Source organism: Danio aesculapii, chromosome 17, assembly GCF_903798145.1.
Source record: "Danio aesculapii chromosome 17, fDanAes4.1, whole genome shotgun sequence".
Lineage (NCBI taxonomy): Eukaryota > Metazoa > Chordata > Actinopteri > Cypriniformes > Danionidae > Danio > Danio aesculapii.
Window position 1 is genome coordinate 18,165,820 of NC_079451.1, and position 13,817 is coordinate 18,179,636.

Here is a 13,817-nt window from a genome sequence, read left to right on the forward strand (position 1 = left end):
AGCGCAAGCTTGGTGATTGGTCAGCATGGTAGTGCTGGTGAGTGTAGGTGGTGTGGAGAGGGCAAAAAGATAAAATATTTTCCTGTGGGTGTCTGACAAATGAAAATAGATCTGGTAGCAGATATCGCAGCCCCTCTTACTTTTTACCTTGCTTACCTTACTTTTTTTGTTCCCATTTATTATTATTTATTTGTTTAGGATATACGTTTTCTCATTCTGATTCCAATGCCTAATTATTAAATTGTTAAAATGACTAATTAAATGGAAAAATTCTTAAGAGTAAAATATCACGTGTTTTTGGAAGAGTGTACTTGCATTTTGATGCTATTATATTGTCATTCTGGCATTACATAATGAGTGGCATAAAATGATCTTACAATGACAATAATACTGTTTATCCAATATATTTTTGTACAATATATGCTACAACAAAAAATAGATATCGTGACAGGCCTACACATAATATCTTATGATACTGTCATACAATCGCATAATGGTAAAGGAATAAGAAATGATCCATTTGATTTCTGCATAACACTAAACGGGGAAAGATGTTTACTTTAAGGTTGTGAAAATAGAAAATAGGCCTCTGGATTTGTACAGCTTTGTATCATGGGCTCAGAGCAAATGAGGATCTGGAAAAAGTTTTGGAAATAATCCCAGAGACAACAAGTCATTACAATATATTCAAGCATACAGGACATTTTGGAGGAACTTTGACAAATACAGCGTTTCAAAGAAGATCATCTTGTAAAGCTATGTAAGAGATGTGTCCACATTTGAATAGTTTTTAACCTGCTCCACGAGAGAGGGTTCTACTGTGAGAGCAGAGCACAGGTCAGTGGATCTGGGTCTTAATGATTGCGGAGGACAGAGCGGCTCTCTGTCTAGTATTGTCCTGCACTGTGTGAGATAACCAAAAACAACAACCATGAGTTTATCAGGCTCTCATTAGCACTTCACACAACAGTGACTCCAACTAAAGAGCCTTTTCACCAAACATCAGCTTCATTTGTGCACATACTTGTTCAGCCAGTCCTCAAATCACTGCTCATAAGATGCAATCTAATCACAAATGAAAAACCGATAAATGAGGACTGCAATGTTTTGAGCCTTTCACCACGCATGTAAATGGACAGTTTACCTCGTGTAAGCCCTCATGTGGTCAAACGCATTCAAAAAGAGCCACAAAAGGCCAACTAACCTCTGCCTTCTGACATATTCCTTAAAATTAAGAAATGTGTCATTGAATCATGTTCAACTAATGGCATTTAAACTTTTTTAAATTTGAACCAAACTTACATTTTACACAACAATGTTCTTATACCAGTAGGGATGTAATGATTCAACAGGAGTTCAGGGTTCAACGCTAAGGATTTATTCTAATGGTTTCCTACCGATCTGAGCAGTGGTTGAGATTTTTACTTGCCCTGCCAAAATTTTCACTGGCCCCACAAAAAAAAAAGTTAATAGCTATTTCTTAGCCAAATATTTTAAATAATGTGTCAAAAATAACGTCTGTGAATACAGAATTTAAATATTTTTAAAATGTTATTATATGTACAGTATAATGAGCAAAAGTCTTATGCAAACAAAAAGAGCAGTATGGAAAATGTACTGGTATTTTATTGCAGTTCTAAATTATTTAAAACAAGGCAGCTGACTTGCCAAACTGACAGCAAACTGTGCAAAACATTGCCTTATTTTTTCTTCGTGTTGTACCCACGCAAATATCTGCTTTAAAGAAGTTAGAAACAGACATTTTCTTTTAGCCTCATAATTTGATGTTGCCACCATGTTGCCATCTCTTCGCTGTACTGGTTGTTACCAGGTTACGGAAAAAAATAAGGTACTCACAACATCCAATCAGATAAGAGAAACCAAAAAGCAGTATGGTGTTTACGACGTCATAAAAAAGGTAGAATTTAAAGGCTTAAAAGCACAACCTTTTTTTCGATTCTGAGACTGTATTTAAACGCAATTGACAAATAGTCGCAATAATTTAATATGAAACTTTAGTGACAACGCAGCACTGGCACGATCGGGCCAGTCATGATCCTGTTCTGTCCCGAGCATCTCTCATGCTGGCCCCAGGTCATTGAGCAGTAGGGCTGGGAGTTTTGGCCTGAAATCGAAATCTCGATTAATTGAACACTCTAACTCGATTACGATTAATGAACGATTATTTTAGTTATTTATTTTATTTGCCCTCATAGTTCACTGCCAAGTTTTGTACTATAAATATGCTCTCATTTAACAAGTGAGAGATTTCTAAATGAAGGGTGCATTACTTGATTTAAAAATAATTGAAGGAAACACATATTATCTTTGATTATTTACTAAACACCAACGTTGAACAACTGAAATTAAAAGACACATTGCCTGAAACCAACAGAAACTTTTTTCTAATAAACACACCTGTGCGTTTGACCCAGTAAATCAGCCTTAACAGAGCGGTAGGGAAAGTAATTGAAAAAATTAACCTGAAAAAATTTGATTGATTATAGGTTCTGAATATCAATTTCGATTACTTTTCGATTAATCGCCCAACCCTATTGGGCCGTCCTTATTGTTGAGCCCTAAAGAAACAATGCTGTTATCCATATCGTCTATATATTTTTGAGGGGTGGAAGGTAAAAGATTTTTGTTTTCTGTTTTTTGTTTTTTCAGCAGGGACACTGTAAATGTCTTCGATCTCAGCTTGTGCCAGAAAACATTGATATGCTGATGTTTCATAAAAAATAAAAATAAAAATAAATAAAAAAAGCTACGAACATTCACTTTACTTCAAGTCATTTACTTCAAAATCAGAAGGAAAAAAGGAAGAAAAAAAGCATATGCCTGCCCACAGATCCTCCCATCAACGACATCAGAAAAGTGTTTAAAAGTGAAGAAAACGGATGGATTAAAACAGCAGGAGTAAACAGGAATGTGTCTCCCTTGTCTACTTTGATCCGATCAACCAAACAAATCTAACCACTAGGATATAAACAGACCTAGGTGTGGTGTATTCAGCCAATCAGCCGGTCACACTTTACAGCTATTAATCACATGGCAATGACATAACTTTATGAAATGTCAATGTGCATGTTTTTTTATTTTCATTCCCAGATTACGGACGGGTTAATGATAGGGAACAGACGGGTAAACAGGAGCCTGAGAGTGGCATAATCACTCTATTTTTAGAAAAAAAGGGTTGGGTGGGGTGTGTTAACTAATCACTTAATGTTCCATTAACTTTCCTAACCACTTGTTGATACCAACAACAAACATGCACCTACATGCAGAAATGTAGTAGCTTAATGTGAGTGTAAAGTCATATAATCATAAGACTATGAAAACATTTGACATTACTTTTGCAGTGTTCTTCCATGCCAAAACCTTTTTCCAGGTTGAACAATCTGTTGCTAAGTGGCAGATGCTTCTATGTTTGCCAGTCTGCTAATTGTCCTTTTGTCGTTGAGAATGCTCTGAATCCTCTTGTCCTTAATTGTGCTTTGACGCTAATGATTTCCTGGCTATACATTTCCTGTGTTACAGATTCAGTGAAGTATCAACTAAAGAACAGTTAAAGGCAAACACATTTGGCAAAGTGTCATTTCACCTCTCTCTCCTTGTAAATGTGTTTCTAAATATAGTAAGCAAGTGTAAGCGTCAAACGTCAGATCAGGTGCATTACAGCTACAGTGAGATCCTGTCTCGCAGCTCTTCACTTTAAATACTTTAAATTGATTTAAAAATATCCATTTACTTTGCTGTTCACACATAAAATAATCCGCATTTGGAGTTTGTTTTATTGTTAAAATATTATTGACATAATAAACTAAACAAAACAAAAACCATAAATTTTTTTTTTTTAAAAACGCAGTTAAAATTGGGAAAAATCATTAAAAATCTAAATAACTATTTTTCATTTTTAAAATGTTACTGTACATTAATGAAGTTTCTGATTTACTAAATGCATTACTGTTAAATTTGATTATTACAATCTTCTAAAAATCCCTAAACACCTGAAAGGTAGTATACATAAGATTGGGAAATATGTCTATTATAATCATTTTCACAAATTTATTAAAACAATTTTGTTTTTAAATTAAAGTAATAATGCAACGTTAACGGAGAAGGAAATGCTTCTCATGTGTTTGATACACCTTAAAAAAAAAAATTAAACGTCTTCATTTATATTAATAAAAAAAAAGGTTTTGTTAGCGCCCTATAAAATTCACTTCTCCCTAAGTTCTGTATTGTCCTTTTTTATTCTCTGATTCAATTATTTCACACAAAAACACAATCAAATATTCTGTCCAATTAAATGAATAAAACATTTATCACTTTTTCAAAATGAATAATAATTCATCTTAAACAAAACTTGCACTGTTGCAGAATAAGATGATGCACAACAGAACTTGAAAATGACATGTTAGTATACAAAAGTAATACATTCACCTGCCACTTTATTAGGTACACCTGTCCAACTGCTCGTTAATGCAACTTTCGAATCAGCCAATCACATGGCAGCAACTCAAGGATTTTCAAGCACAACCATCTCTAGGGTTTACAGAGAATGGTCCAAAAAAGAGAAAATATCCAGTGAGCGGCAGTTCTGTGGGTGCAAATGCCTTGTTGATGATGGATAGGCTACAACAGCAGAAGACCATACAAGGTGCCACTCTTGTCAGCTAAGAACAGGAAACTGAGGCTACAACTCACATAGGCTCACCAAAATTGGATAATATAAGATGCCTGGTCTGATGAGTCTCGATTTCTGTTGCGATATTTGGATGGTAGGGTCAGAATTTGGCGTCAACAACATAAAAACATCGATCCATCCTGCCTTGTATCAACGGTTCAGGCTGCTGGTGGTGGTGTAATGGTGTGGGGGAAATTATCTTGCCAAACTTTGGGTCCATTAGTACCAACTGAGCATCGTTGCCAACGTCGGAGGCTAACTGAGTATTGTTGCTGACCATATCTATCCCGTTATGACCACAGTGTACCCATCTTCAGTTGACTACTTCCAGCAGAAGAACTCACTTTGTCATAAAGCGCAAATCCTCTCAGACTGGTTTCCTGAACATGACAATAAGTTCACTGTACTCAAATGGTCTCCAGTCACAGATCTCAATCCAACAGAGCATCTTTGGGATGTGGTGGAACTGGAGATTCGCATCATGGATGTGCAGCCAACAAATCTGCAGCAACTGCGTGATGCTATCATGTCAATATGGATCAAAATCTCTGAGGAATATTTCCAGCACCTTGTTGAATCTATGCCATAAAGTATTAAGGCATTTCTGAAGGAAAAATAGGTCAAACCCAGTACTAGTTAGGTAAACCTAATAAAGTGGCCGGTGAGTGTATATTTCTGTCATAAGCTCTTTAGGTTAAAGCAACTCAAAAAATCCACAAATAGTTTTTCAAAGACTTCACCAGATCAAAGATGGCTCTTTGCACATGAGTTAAGTATTATGTTAAAAAGGCTTTAATTATTTTATTTAAAAAAAACCTTCACCTTTTATGTCCAGGATAGGCCTATTCTTATGTGATATGTATCAGGGCATTTGTTGTATTTATTTATAGTTTATCTCTGTGCTTAACATTTACATTTCCTGCTCATACTAAATGTTTTACACTGAAAAGCACTTCTCAATCCATGCAAGTCAGGGGTGTCCAAACTCGGTCCAGGAGGGCCGGCGACCTGCATAGTTTAGCTCCAACTTCCTACAACACACCTGCCTGGAAGTTTCTAGTAAACCTAGAAAGAGCTTGATTAGCTGGTCAAGGTGTGTTTAATTGGGGTTGGAACTAAAACATGCAGGACACCGGCCCTCCAGGACCAAGTTTGGACACCCCTGATATAAGTACAAAAAAAAGGGGCACTCACCTCTTGAGCGAGGGTCTGTGCGTGATCCGTCAGGGGGTAGGGGGGGCTGGGCCGGTTCATATAGTGGGCCACAGAGTTGTGAATGCTGAAGGCTTTCTGGAAGTCAGGCTTCTGGACCAGCTGTAGAACCAGCTCCACGTCCTCTTGACTTTGAGAGTCATTCAAATTATGCTGTACCTGCTTGAGGGACATCAACAGGTCCTCCAGCTCTGAAAGTACAAACACAGACCATAAGATCAGTGACAGGTATGCTTGAAAAGAGAAAAAAAAAAACCTGGCTGTAAAAATAGAAGAAACTGTGACTTCACTGAGGAACAAAGGCACATACCTCTGAATCATTCACCCGGGAAACCGATGACACGGCCTCTCACATTGAGGCTTTTTGTTGTTCGTCACCCACAACGCACATTTGAGTAAATCACAGATGTAATTCGGCTATTCTAAGCGCTGTCCTTGAGGAACCCAGCTTCGGCTATGCTATAATTCTCTTTTATAGTGTCTAACTTCGCAATGAGAGAATGGCGACACACAATAGGAGTGAGATATGTGGGTGTGTTTTCATTGTGTGGTGTGTAATGTCTAGGTGGGTGGCTAATAGAGGTATTAGTGGGCGAATCAAATATTTTAAGTGTTGCCTTTGTCCTTGACAGGATATATTTTACGCGCACTTTAGTGCTTTAAAAACTTTGCGCTGTCTAAAAACTGCTCAAGTGAGAGTGTGACACAAAAAATGCACAGAGATGAACTGAAACAAAAACAAAAAGAAAAAGCGAAGAAAACAGAGTACAGCAATCGTGGTCTGGGTCAGAATGTTTCATAAAAGGCTTTTTAATTAACCTCCCCCTCGCAGGGTCCTCTTTTCCCTCCCTGAGGAATTCCACTCACACACATCCCTCAGCCATGACGTTCTGCAGCAACTCCAAGTGCCCCACAGTAACTCAAGTTTGTTCTTCCTTGCCATGCATGCTGGACTTCCCCTAATGGAGATCTATTCAAACCCAAGAATTCACCGGAGGAGCGGAGCATGTGTGTGTGTATCTGTCTGTCTGATCTAATGGACTAAACTCTAGTGAGAGGCTTCGTGCTGAGAGCAACAGCAGTGTGAAGAAAACAAAGAAAACTGAAAAACAGATTTGAGATACTCTACTAAAACGAATATTAGAAAAGTTGAGCATATAAATGGACTTTTGTCCTCATTTATCTTCAAGTCCAGTGGCTCTTTGACTCTTGAATGCTCTTAGTCATCAGTAACACAGCTCTTTGCCGCCTGTGAGAATGACTTCGCTCATGCATGCTGATTTTAGCAGTCAAGTGCCCTTCAGTTCCTCTGAATCGAATTCAACATAGTTTTTTTTTTTTTTTTAGATGTTCCTTGGTAGTTAAAATGTCATTGGATACGGTACAGACTTATAGAAGTATTATTAGTAGTATGTATTATGTATACATAACCCAATATTTGTAAAGTTTAGGTAGTTTAGTTAATCTTAGTTAAATTAATGATTAAAAAACAGTTCACCTAAAACTGAAAATTCTGTCATCAATTACTCAGACTTCACTTGTCACAAACCTGATAGAGTTTTTTTTTTTTTCTGTTGAACACAAAAGTGTTGTATTTTGTACGATTCTTTGGATTGGTTATCTTTATATCAAATGAGAAAATTACATTTGTACCTATTTACTTTAAAGGCTCTCTTAGATAAACTACTATCCTATCTTTCTAATTAGCTAACATTTCACATAAATAACCAATGCACTAGATTTTGTTCTTGCATTTGGTTAATAGTCCCAAAGGTTTGTCAGAACTTGGCAAATGTGCTTTTTCCTTTTCTGCTCCTAGGGCTTGAAATGACCTGCAAAATCAGCTTAATCTTGACACACTTCCGATTCTGAGTACCTTTAAACATCTTCTGTATAACGTTTTAGAGGATAACTGTAATTGTTTTTTATGATTTGATCTTTTTTTACGAATGGGGCTATTGTACTTTTGTGGTACTGTTTTCTGTGATTTTTCGTGTGTGAAACTTGTGCTGCCGTCTTGACCAGGTCTCACTGGAAGAAGAGATAGTACTGTCTCAATGTGATCTCCTGGCTAAATAAAGGAAATAAACTAAATGCTGTTAACCAATGCTGTCCATAGTATTTGTTTTTTCTACTATGAAAGTAAGTGATTACTAATATCATTCATATCTACTTTTAAACCTGACAGAAAAAAGTAACTTATAAAGGTTTGAAACCGCTTGAGGGTGAGTAAATAGTAAGTAAATGTTATTTTTGGGTGAACTTTGAGTATTTATTTATAAGTATTACTTAGTAGTACTATAAGAATTTATTAATTCAAGTTACACATTTTTAAAATCAAAAATCGCATCTGTAATTTTTTATGGATTTGAGCTAACATTAACTAGGACAACAAAAACATTGGGAATATTAGTTAATAAAACAAAGACACTTAAATGTACTATAATTAATGTCAATGTTATTTAACACTTCAAGCAATACTACACTTTTAGAAATTACATATATTTTATGTTTATCAACTTGCTTAATTTCAATATTAGGTCAAGCTTGCTAGATTCACATTGAATTTTGAAATTTAATTAATATAAGAAAATGAAATAAAATAAAATCCCTTATATTAACTGATTTATCAGTGATGGAAAGCTGACACGACTAATGAAGATTTAAAAAAGGAACTGAAACTGGATTATTATTAGATTAATAATTTTTTACAAACATAAAAAAAATAGTAAAGTATATTTGAAACAAATTGTAAATGAAAATATAACCTAAAGTTTTATTGTAATAGGCTAAACAAATAATATGTTAATTAATCTCTGTTCAATTGCTGTGTTCAGCTGTTCAGCTAAAAATAAAAACAAATAAAAAATGTTTTATAACATGTCTTACTGTCATTTAAAAGGTGTGATGCATAACACTAGAGATGTGTATAGAGTGCAATGTCTGTTTGCTGTTCTTTTTGGTGGAAATACCGCGTACCTCACTATGCAGCCATCCAGATATACGGCAAGAGAAATTTCAACACGGCGACAGCCCTAACTTAGATCACACACAACACTTAATTGGCAGGCTTGATACTGTAAACGCAAGGACATGTCTCTGACACCTGCAAACAATACAGCTGCTTGCTCTGCACATGTCAGGGGGCGGGTTTATAGTGGCAATCTTTACAAACGGTTTATGACACCCACCTAGTAAAGCTGGTGGTGCGATGAGGCTCTGTAGACCACCTATGGAGCCACCAGGACCTTCCATTTGCTCAAAGGTGGGGTTATCAATGCCCACCTTTGGGTTCTGGGAGAGTTTCTTGAGGCGCATTGATGAGTTGAGGTCGAGCTCCTGCCGGCTGCGGCCCTCCTCTTCTCGTCTTCTGCGGTCCTCCTGCTGCTGGCGGATCTTTTCCAGCTGAGCGCTGCGTCTGACGGGCAGAGTGCGGGCACCCAGCTCACTAGGGCAGTCCACCGCCATCTCCCTGTGCCTCTGCACCACCTCCTCCAGGATGTCAGTACCTCCCCCGCCATCTGACTCGGTCACATATCCGTTCATGTGGGAGGTGGTCATCATGGCTGCGCGTGTGTGTGGTGGTGTGTGGTGCGAGTGTGTGTGAGGTATGAGGGTTAGGAGGGGTGCTTTCTGCATGGTGTGAGGGCTGAGGCCATGACAGCAGGGCTGAGGTCAGCAGCAGCTCCAGACACCGAGCCACACCTGGGGGAGAGAGAGAGAGAGAGAGAGAGAGAGAGAGAGAGAGAGAGAGAGAGAGAGAGAGAGAGAGAGAAAGTGTGCTTAGAGGTGACTTTAACAACAGAGAGCATTGTAGATAATAATAATCGATAACTATTTTCATGCACAACATGTGGCTCTTATTGTACCACCTGTGTAACCCTGCCCTTAAATGCAACAATTTCTTTCAGCAATCTTTACGCTACACACATACATGTTAATCGAGTCATTGGGGAGGGTTGAGAAGAGATGTGCTATTACTAAGAAACCAGACTTATGATTTTCTCTTGGCATGAGATGAAACAGAAATAAACATCCGCTGGACAAACTTCCACTGCACTACTCAGATTTGGGCCAAAAAACACCCAAAACACACTTCAATCCCTCCCCTCACACAGAACATCATGCTGTAAATCACTTTTACTGAACTGCTTAGCAACCGCATAACAATGTCCTGCTAATTACACACAATTAGCATCAAATTAGCAAGGCGGCGTCAAGTCCCGTCCTGCAAGCACCACTCATTACTTTTAGAAAGCGTAGAAATTATGTTTTTCTCTGAGCAATTCCAGCGTTATGGGTGTGACTTTGCAGTAAAAATTCAAAACAAAAAACAAACAAAAAAGAAAGTATATGTCAATATTATATTGAAACATCTGCTTAATTTCCAAAACAACTGATTACAAAGTTATGAGATCAGAAAAATATCAATCGGTAAACATTGTTAAATAAACATGCGTTATAGATGTGACCCAAAAAGTTAGCAAGTTTACAATATACAACATACCTTGTAGAAATTCTGTAAATTAAACTGCACAACCCAAAAGAAACAATGCAAATGCAAAAGGATAAGAGTTGGCTCACTATAGAACAAAAATGATACATTTTTAAACTAATTTTTTATGGCAAGGTTGACGTTTATATGGAATTGCTCCTCTCTTTTTTATTTCCTACTAATTTACTTTAACTTACTTTATTTCTAACTACAACTTTAACTTAATCCATATTATTTTGTAATGCACAAGCAAGCTGTTTTCTGTGTTAGGGGCCATTCACAAAGAACGTACTTCTCCAATGTTTTTTTTTTCTAAATGCACCTGACGGAATTACAAACCAATTTGTTGGAGTCTCTTTTCTTTTGCAGCTTCTGTTTACAGTAGCAAGTTGATATGACAACTGTTTAATTTGATGTTAACATGGCAGATGTTTTTATTTTTTAAACCCATTCCTAAAAGCTGCATTTAATATTCTTAGACACAACAACGCGTTCTGCGTGTGAACGGCCCTTTAGACATTCAGCCGGAGTAGACTAGTAGAAACAAATGGCAGTAAATAGCCTAACAACTTGCTCCACAAACCACTGTGATAATACTAAAAGATTTTAATGAAAAATAATAGAATAAGAAAATACCAGTCTTCAATATCAAGCTGAGTAACAATCTGTTCTGTTTTGTATGGCTAAAACATTTATGGAGGTAAATGAGGCTAAAAGTATCTACACACTTAAAAGGTTTCTCACCCAAAACTGAAAATTCTGTCATCATTAACTCACACTTCACTTGTCTCAAACCTGTTTGAGTTTCTGTTGAGCACAAAATAAGCTATTTTGAAAAATGTTGTGAACCTAAACATTGACAACGAAATCGCAATGTGTATCTGCAATAGTCCTATTGCAGGATTAGATTACTTATTAAAGAATTAACAATAATGATATTATTAATTAATTAATTTTTTATTATTATTTATGCAACAATGACCATAATATTTTACATTTGATTGTTCAATTTCTGCACATACTATTAGCCTACCCGGAAAACCATAAAACACTGCTTATTTAATTAATTATTTATTTGTTTTTTGCTTGTAATTTATTATAATTTATGCAGATGTACTGCACTGAAAAAACTTGATCATCCCAGTTGATCTTAACCAATGAAATATTTCGAAATAGAGTTCAAATCATCTGGTGAAATTGTATTTATATCACAATAAATATAATCGCGGTAAAACAAAATATTGCAATGTCAGATGTCCATAGTACTTGTTTTTTCCTACTAGAGAATTCAATGATGTTCATTCATTTTCTTTTCAGCTTAGTCCGTTTATTAATCAGGGGTCCCCACAGCGAAATGAACTGCCAACTTATCAGCATATGTTTTTACACAGTGGATGCCCTTCCAGCCACAACCCAACACTGGGAAACACCCACACACTCTTGCATTCACACACATTCACTCTGGACAATTTAGCTCATTCAATTCACCTGTACGGCATGTCTTTGGACTGTGGGCGAAACCGGAGCACCCGGAAGAAACTCATGCGAACAAGGGGAGAACATGCAAACTCCACACAGAAATGCCAACTGACCCAGCTGAGACTCGAACCAGTGACCTGCTTGCAGTGAGGTGATTGTGCTACCCACTGCGCCACCATGACACCAATTCAAAGATATCATTTTTTTTGTGTTCAACAGAAAATGAAAACTCAAAGGTATGAAACCACTTGTTGGTGAGTAAATTTTAGTTTTGGGGTGAAATATCCCTTTAGGTTACAATGGCCATGCCTGATTTCATGTCAAAAGTAAGGTGAACAGGACAGAAAAGGTTTGGCCGAAAGTAGAGGATAAGAGTTTGAGAAAAGATCCAGACCAAACTTAAAAATGTGTCCTATGAGCAAAACAACTCATATGTCAATCACGACGATCAGGACTCAGCTATCCCATATTTTAGGGACATTTTGTAAAGCTGTGACAACATAAAGGTGAAGTACAGTATATACTAAACTTGACCTTACCAACTCAAACAAAGCAACTGCACTGCATTGTTTTACTCGTGAACTCTTACTCAGCACATCTGATTAATTACAATGCTATTTACAGCACTCAGTCCTGTATGAGCAAACAGTTATTTAAAGAGCCCTGTCAAAACCTGCACCATTTAAAAACAAAACAAACAAGCCAAAGATCCTGAGAGATAAACAGCCATGCAGTCCTTTTCTCCAGAGCAGCGGCCTTGTGTTTGTGAGCGCTGTGTCAGCTGTCTGAGACAGGACAGATCACCGTGTTATCTGTCCCTTTATCATCCCTTTTTCTGACAGCTGACACTTTCTGAAAACCCCATCTCGCTTTCTCACCCCCCACAAGACCTTGCAGATGCGAGCGGCCGTGACCCTTGACCCCTCAAACCTTTTCTTCCATTTTGGATGGTAACAAACAGCCCTGAGTCACGGCTCTGTCGCTCAGTGAGTCAGGTGATGAGGCGAGCGTTTGAGGGAAGAAGCTCTTGTAATGAGAGCATTCATAGAGGAAGGATTTAAGACTGAAGTGGTTGCTGTTGACTTGAGATGCCAGTGGGCTACTACTGAATTATGCATGAGACAGTGATACAACACAAAGTGGGTGCCCCCTTCCAGGAAAAACCATCCCATAGGATTAAAAACAAAACATGTGACCACAAAGTGAGGATAATGGATAACCTTTTGTCCGTCCATCTACCCCTCCTCCCCCAATCCACTTTCCTCATTCCCCACTTCTCTAATTTTAACTGTGAGCACACACTGTGCGAATATGCAAAGTGTCACAAATAGCATAAATCTGACCTTTTTACTGTAAAGGCTGATACAGTATATACGCCTGGGTCAAGCACACTCGTATGCTACAGCGCAGCCTATGCATAGTCGCATAGCCTTTGCCGTGGCCGTTGGCGACGCTGACGCACACCTCTCAAAAAATTTTATTACACGTCGCAACGATGCATAGTGCAAGCTCTGTGATTGGTCAGCTTGGTAGCGCTGACTAGTGTTGGCAGAGGTGAGAGCCGCGCGAGCCCGATGGAGCGAGTGTTTACAAGTGTGGAGTCTCGTGAAGGAGATCAAGATGGAAACTGTTATTTTGTGTTTATGATTAAAGTTGTTGCACATCCACCGCCTTCCGCCTCAAAATGAGTGAATTTGAGCCACTTGTACATTAAGGTAGTGTTCAGAAAAAAACAAAACACCAGCGAAGAAACTCGACACAGAGGAACATAGACACCTACTGCCAGCTAGCATTTCGGAAGTGGTAATGCAGAGGAACACAAACATCGCGCAGAAGTATAAATGCGCGGCTACGTGCAAGGCAGGTGCCGTGGGTCAGGCCGAACACTCGACGCAGAAGTATAAACCAGGCTTAAGAGTGTGAAATCTAGAAACTGAGGTG

General features: G+C 37.8%; 1 protein-coding gene across 2 annotated transcripts in view; it reads right to left on the reverse strand.

Moving 5' to 3' along the window:
- The window catches only part of pals1a (protein associated with LIN7 1, MAGUK p55 family member a), a 50,223-nt gene that overhangs the window by 13,441 nt on the left and 22,965 nt on the right, over nucleotides 1–13,817 (reverse strand). For both annotated transcript variants that reach the window (XR_008839247.1, XM_056477236.1), the window contains exons 3-4: nucleotides 9,094–9,607; nucleotides 5,885–6,093 (exon numbers count right to left, since the gene is read on the reverse strand). Coding sequence is in view for 1 of the 2 variants with exons in the window: in XM_056477236.1 (XP_056333211.1) it covers nucleotides 5,885–6,093; nucleotides 9,094–9,541 (657 nt within the window). In the remaining variant the exon portion in view is untranslated. The remainder of the gene's footprint in view (nucleotides 1–5,884; nucleotides 6,094–9,093; nucleotides 9,608–13,817) is intronic.